The following is a 7,057-nucleotide window of genomic DNA, read 5'->3' as shown; positions in this document are numbered from 1 at the left end:
GACTGTGTGAATACTTCCAACCAACCACTCGCATTACTCACCTCCCAAATGTCATCGATACTGGGCAAACTTGATACTCTACTAGACAAAGTCAATAATATTGATACCTTTTCAAAAGATGTCGCGGATATAAAGAACGAAGTTGCTACCATTCGTGGTCTGTCAGCACTATAACCACGAGTTGATCGAATCGAGGGCAGGGTATCCCTGCTTGAATCAAAAAGTAATAATTCATCCCCCTCCATAGATCTGGAAACTAACATAGCAGAGCAAAATGAGCGCGCCCGCCGTGCCCATAACATAATGGTCTACAACCTGGAAGAATCCTCAGTGGGTAATGCTGATGCCAGGAAGAAACATGATCTGGACTTCGCCATTTATATTTTTTCACCCCTCATTCCTAATATCTCAAACAATGGAATCAAAACTTTTCGAGTTGGCGGTAAAAAACCTGATCAACCTCGGCCTCTCAAAGTTTTGCTTGGCAGCAACTCTGATGTAGTCACTGCAATGAAGAATTTTGCCGGATCTGAGACCCAATTGAATCCACGATTTTCTTCAGTCAAGCTCTCCAGAGACAGAACTCCCCGTGAAGCCGCTCACCTTCATAACCTCAAAGCCGAATTAAAGAAGCGCACCAGTGGCGAAAAGGATCTTACAATAAGGTTCCTAAACAACATCCCCCAAATTGTTAAAAATTTAACAATCGAATAATACCCACCGCATCACCTCAACTGTTATTTCCAAAACATATATGGCTTAAGAAGCAAAATTTCTGAACTCTCAATCAGTGCTACAACTTCCTCCTACGATATTATCGCCCTGGTTGAAACGAATCTCTTACCTGACATAAACTCCTCAGAACTTGGTCTTACTGGTTTCAACTTTTTCAGATGTGATAGATCTTTAACCACGACCAATAAGATTAGCGGTGGTGGTACTCTCATAGCAGTACGCGATCACCTAGCAAGCAAACTTGTCCCCATGCATGCCTGCTCCTGGGAATGTATTTTTGTTACATGTACTTCTGGATCCCGTCACATCTTGCTGGGCTCGGTCTATATCCCCCCCAACCAGCGTGCCATCGTCTACGCTGACTTCTGTGACGTGACGGAGGATATCTTCTCCTCTTCAAATTTTGTGGATGACGTGCTTCTCTTCGGTGATTTTAACAAACTCGAAACGGACTGGGGTAAACTTGATTCTTTTGAAGGAGATTCCTCTTCCAGCTACTTATGCAACTTAGTTTCTACTCACAGCCTTTCCCAGATCAACAAAATCCGTAATCGCAGAGGCGTCTACCTGTACCTCATATTCTCCTCTACTCCTACGACTGCAGTTATCCGCGCTGACGACCTTCTTGTTGCCGAAGACACTCATCACCCCGCGCTCTCCTGCTCAATCCTGCTGCAGAAACCCTCATCCTCGAGCAACGTCAGGATTGTACCAGACTTTAGAAAATGCAACTTGGACGCTATATTTCGTACTCTGCATAGTGTTAACTATTATTTTCCTCCTTCTCTACCTGATGTCGAATCGGCCTTCTCAGAGTTCTGCGACCACCTTGGCTCTATTATATCTCAAAATACACCCACAAAAAGCTTCAAACCTCAGCCGTTCCTGGCTGGTTTACCGCAAAACTAAAATGGCTTGTCTTATGGAAGAAGACCGCCCATCGACTTCTCAAAACCTCAGGGAATCTTCATCACCGTGAACGTTTTCGCAATCTAATAAGTCAGTGCAAGTCTTTGGCCACCAAGTGTCATCGAGACTATCTAAAAAGAATTGAAGACAGTATTCATCATAACATAAAATCCTTTTGGTCTCACGTCAACGGACTTAAGAGTAGCCCCTTCCATGCTGCCAAACTATCATTTGATGGAAGAGAGGCTGAGAGTGCTGCTGGAAAGTGTGAATTGTTCTCAAACTATTTTTTCCTCTGTTTTCACGAAGAGCCAGGTTCCCTCACCTGTCTTCGACTTTGTCTGGAACTTCTCCATCACAAAGTTTGTCGTCACTGCCTCGGATGTTCAACTCAAACTTGCTTCGCTTGACCCTAATAAGGGAGCTGGTCCTGAAGTTATTCCTCCATGCGTTCTGAAATACTGTGCCGCTGTTGGCTCCTCATCTGGCTATCTGGTTTTCCTCCCTGCTCTCACTTGGAATCTTCCAATCAGCCCTCAAGCGTGGCTTTGTCGTTCCCATTTTCAAATCTGGCGATCGCTCAAACGTCAAAACTATCGGCCCATTGTCATTCTCTCTGCTGTTGTCAAGGTGTACGAAAGCATTGTTCTGGACTACCTCTATTTTCATCTCCCGAAATGTATCTCTTCCTCTCAACATGGCTTCCTGCGCTCACGCTCAACAGTAACTAACCTGATGGAATTTCAAGAATACGTCATGGCTGCTTTTGGCAATGCTCACCAAGTTGACTGCGTCTACCTTGATCTCCCCAAGGCCTTTGACAAGGTCAATCACAATATGCTTGTAGCCAAGCTTGCCGGATATGGTGTGGGGGCCCCCTGCTTGAGTGGTTTAACAGCTACTTGACCGACAGAACCCTTGTAGTCAAATATGACGGGTGCCTTTCTGCACCATTCAGTGTCCTATCTGGAGTCCCGCAAGGGTCCCACCTTGGTCCCTTGCTATTTAATCTGTTCATGAATGACATTGACAACATCATCCTTACCAAATATCTCATGTTTGCCGATGATATCAAGGTGTTTGGCTCGGTGTCATTGGCTCCTGATTTTGAGCGCCTCCAACTTTCTCTGACTAACATCGATGCCTGGTGCAAGGAGAACTTCATGGAGCTAAGCGTTATGAAATGCGTCGTCATCTCCTACAAACGTGGTGCAGCTCCAGTCCACACGACTATGTCCTCAATGGATCTACACTGAAGAGGGTGGACAAAGTACGCGATCTCGGAGTGACAATGACCATTAAAAGTATATTGTCCACATTACAGCCAAAGCAAGTTCTATGCTCGGGTTCATATTCCGATCGACTAGGGACTTCAACTCGCCTTTCACCTTGATCTATTATAGCTATCTGCTTATTTTTGTATCCTAGTGCAGTTCAGTATCACATCATTACTGTGATTTTTCAACAACTGTACCTGTCTCTTTTACGTCTAGTCACTATCTATTAATTACCATTAATCCATTTCTCATTCATATTATTTAGTCAATTACCTACTTTGCTTGCCTGAACTTCAAATCATTGTATAATGCCATCTGTTCACATATTGTCTATATCTATTGTAAAATGGTGTAATCTGTTGGGAAATAAATAAATAAATCATATGCTTTAGTCTAGTCCCCTGAGCCAATTTCCATTGTATAAGCAGACAACCTATTTTCCCGTAAAATGGAGAAATACATTTCTTCTAAGAGAGAAATCAATCGTCAGCCGCGTTAGTTTTAGTGGATACCGGAACGGGAGGGTACTTAAAGGATTAGAAATGTAAAAAAAATACATTTATTTCTCAGGTCATACAGAGGCATAACCTACGTTTCTTATATTGACACATTTGAATAGAATTCAAAATTTAAACAATAGTTACATGAGTGTACGTAATACAGCGAGCTGAAGCCTACTATACGCCGCCTGTCTTAGCCAGGCAGATGGTCTCTATATGGTCAGCTGACACTGATTAACCTTAAATTACTTAATTACATCTGATGATTAACCGTGATTGTTGCCGGCCATGCAGCAATTAATTCTATTTCTACATTTTTTGCTATGCACTCTGTATCATATGTGACGATTTAATTCTCTTCCTGACGTTATTAAAGGGAATAAACCATCTCGGCAATAATGCCAGTGGGTAGGGCTGGATTACTATTGCGTATTATTTTGATTTGCATCTTGGTTTTCCTTTTATGAAACCACTATTCGTCTTATATAGTACAGTGTGAGTGAAAAGTATGGATACACTCTGTTTAGTTTTTGATGGATAAATATGGAGGGATGGAACTGACGGGGAAATGACGTCAATAATAGAAGTATGCAGCAGTAAGGAGGAGAGTGGTGGAGATTTGTGCCACTGGTCTGCTATTAGTGGCTCTCCTAACTGTGTGGTGGGGAGAGGTCCCCCCCGGCACGAGCCCTGCAAGGAGGAGAGTGGGGACAAAGCAGGCGGCCGCAGTGTTCCAGAATCAAATACACTCGATCTTGCTAACTGTGCGCGTTTCTTGTGTGATGTGCGCGTGTAAACGGGGTCACTCCATAGCTGACATAATTATTGTAGCTGAAAATTGCTGAGATATTGTAAGTTCTTTTCAAAATTCTTAACATTATAAAGTAATTTTTTGCATAACCTTACACAATGTATATAATTATTTTTAAAAGCCGATAATTCAATTACAGCAGGATTTTAGGAGCACTGGTCTGCATATATTTGTATATCAAATTTACATTTCGGAGATTTGAACAAAGCAAAAGTAAAATTTAAGGAAATTATCCGTGCTTGTTTAAAAGCCAGCTGTTCTCAAAATATGAGTGTTATATCTTAAGAGTTATATTTCCTATAAATTCATTTAGATATGTTTTCTCTTAGCTTCTGTTACAATAAATTTAAGAGTCCACTGAATAAGTTCTACGCATTTAGGCGTTTTACGATAAATTCACGGAAAATTTCTCTTAATGTTTTTATAATTTTTAATAGTTTTCATTTCAGCAAGTCAATATTTCATAAATAACCAGAAACAATATCAATTAGATGGAAGTACGTAAATGTTATCCTTAAATGAATATTCATTTAAATGAACCTGTACGAGAATAACTTACTTAGTAGAGAAACGATTCAAACATTTGAAAAAAGAAAGACAACCGGCTCTTATGTTTGGAATAAAAGAAATTAGGAATTAAGTCGAATGTTTCCGCTGGTATATTTACTATGGAAAATTTTAGGAAAAGAAAGTATATTTTATCAATAACCCTTAATAGTAGTAATGTGTAACTTGTTCTCATCATGATTAATTACTAATAATTAGTTTAAGCAAATAGAAATCTATTCATTAAATAGTCAACTATCCTAAAATTGCAGTCGGTTCATTCGTCGAGTGGTACCTCTGTCTAGGATGTGATAGAAGGTTTAGTTAAGCTTTACAAAATATAGTGTATCTCTAATGATGTGAGGCTCACATTTTAAACAAAATCACTGCCTCGGGGATATATAAACTCAGAATCGTAAGTATCTCTATCGCCATAGTTGGATTTCACCAGGAATTTGTATGATTCGATTTACAATGATTATAAAAGAAGCTCGAGAGACACAAAAAATGCTGGTTTTCTGTATTTAAAGTATTTTTTTCAAGAATTACTCAAAAGATCACCAATATTGCAACAGGTGCATCTATGAAAGATGGGAAATATTTAAAAACTTTTATTTCTCACTTAACATTAAGAGTTAATTTTTAGTATGTTTCCATAAAATAACATAATTTAATAAATAATTTATTTTAATTTAGTTGGTTCTGAATTTTGACAGCCTTCAAGATGAAAGTTATATATTTTAAATACACCAAGCTTCATTTGTTGTAATATTTTCGATTATGGTTTGTATTGTGAATTCAATGGTTTATGTAATTTTTTATATTAATACGTTAAACATGTCATTATGACAAAATTGATTTAAAAATTTCACTATCCAGAATTGAATTATTATGATGTATTGGTTTTGCATTATGAAACTTCAGTGTTGCTGAATCAATGTGGCATATTAACTGAACTGTGGATACTTAATATACATAATTACAGATAAAAAAACTGTATTCTTATTAATAATCTTGTTAACCACGTAGAGATGTGTTCTTTCTGAAGAGATGAAATGTGTATAATAAGGGTAAGAATGTAATTTATATTTAAGAATTATTATGACTTGTCACTTCCATTGCATTCGTTCATCTATTGCGGTCAATAAATGCGCAGGACAATAAATCCGCAGCAAGCCTATTTTTATCTCTTCTGGTTTTTAGGTTGCTATATTTGTCATTAGGTTTTTGTTTAAAAGTTACAAATACGGATTTTTCTGTTTTATATTACGCTGCTGTTGGTAAATGAATAATTTACTTATTGTAAAACATTTATGAATGCACTTAAACGTCCCACGCTAAGGTTCATAAAGTGTTCATCATCATCACGTTATCATCAGCAACATTCTCTGCTAGATTATTAGTGTTGATTATATGTTATATAATGGTTATATGTTGTGAGCAAGGAATACCCCGGGATTGGGGAACTGTTTAGATACATTCAAGGGTCCACAGTGTAGCCTATATGCGCGGGGTTGATACTTCCCCATTGAGGGTAGTATCAACCCGACCTTTAGTATTATAGACTACATATGCGGAGTGTTTCATTATAGAAATTGATTTTAAGAGAACACATTGTTGTATAATGCTAAATAAAACAGTTTGCTCTCAAACACTTGAGAACATTTTAAAAATACGTACATAGTTATTTAAATACCGGGATTGGAAAAATCCATAGATCTTTTTCAAATTTAATAATTGTGTTACTCTAAGCTAAACACCATGCTTAGAACAAACACTTTTATCTTTTCTTCAAATTGGTAGGAAAATAGTAAAATGTGAGGCTTTACTTAATACAAGCATTTGTAAAGATAACACTTTTTTATAATTTATTTTCTAAACGAACCCAGGGTTATTACTATATGCAACACGATCATTGTCGATCAAATTTTGAACAATTCTTGTATTTTATTATCATTTAAAAATAAATGTGATTGTCTTTGCAAATTTATGATACATTTTGTGTTTGAAATGTTTTCTAATGTATGTGTTTCTAAAACGCGTTGAATATAAGTCTTTTTTTTTCATTGTATCGGCTGTTCATACAACTGTAACAATGTAAGTGTGTTGAGAGACTATCAATTACTTGAATAACACTTCTCGAATAGTCATCAAGAAATTTTATTTGCTGTAGCTAAATTGTTTCCACCAATGGGTTTACAAACCACTCCTGATCTATGGATTAGGCAAACTCTGTAAAAAATTATGAAACCATTTTAAAACTATTCTCAATTATTAAT

General features: G+C 37.5%; 1 protein-coding gene across 1 annotated transcript; it reads left to right on the top strand.

Annotated features, from left to right (window-relative positions):
- The first annotated feature begins 1,878 nt into the window (after positions 1–1,878).
- On the top strand, positions 1,879–2,550 carry LOC124369561. The gene has a single exon (XM_046827588.1). The coding sequence runs from the start codon at positions 1,879–1,881 to the stop codon at positions 2,548–2,550; it is 672 nt and encodes a 223-aa protein (XP_046683544.1).
- The last annotated feature ends 4,507 nt before the right edge of the window (positions 2,551–7,057 follow it).

This window comes from Homalodisca vitripennis, chromosome X (genome assembly GCF_021130785.1).
Source record: "Homalodisca vitripennis isolate AUS2020 chromosome X, UT_GWSS_2.1, whole genome shotgun sequence".
Lineage (NCBI taxonomy): Eukaryota > Metazoa > Arthropoda > Insecta > Hemiptera > Cicadellidae > Homalodisca > Homalodisca vitripennis.
This window is presented reverse-complemented; position numbering and strand designations above follow the sequence as displayed.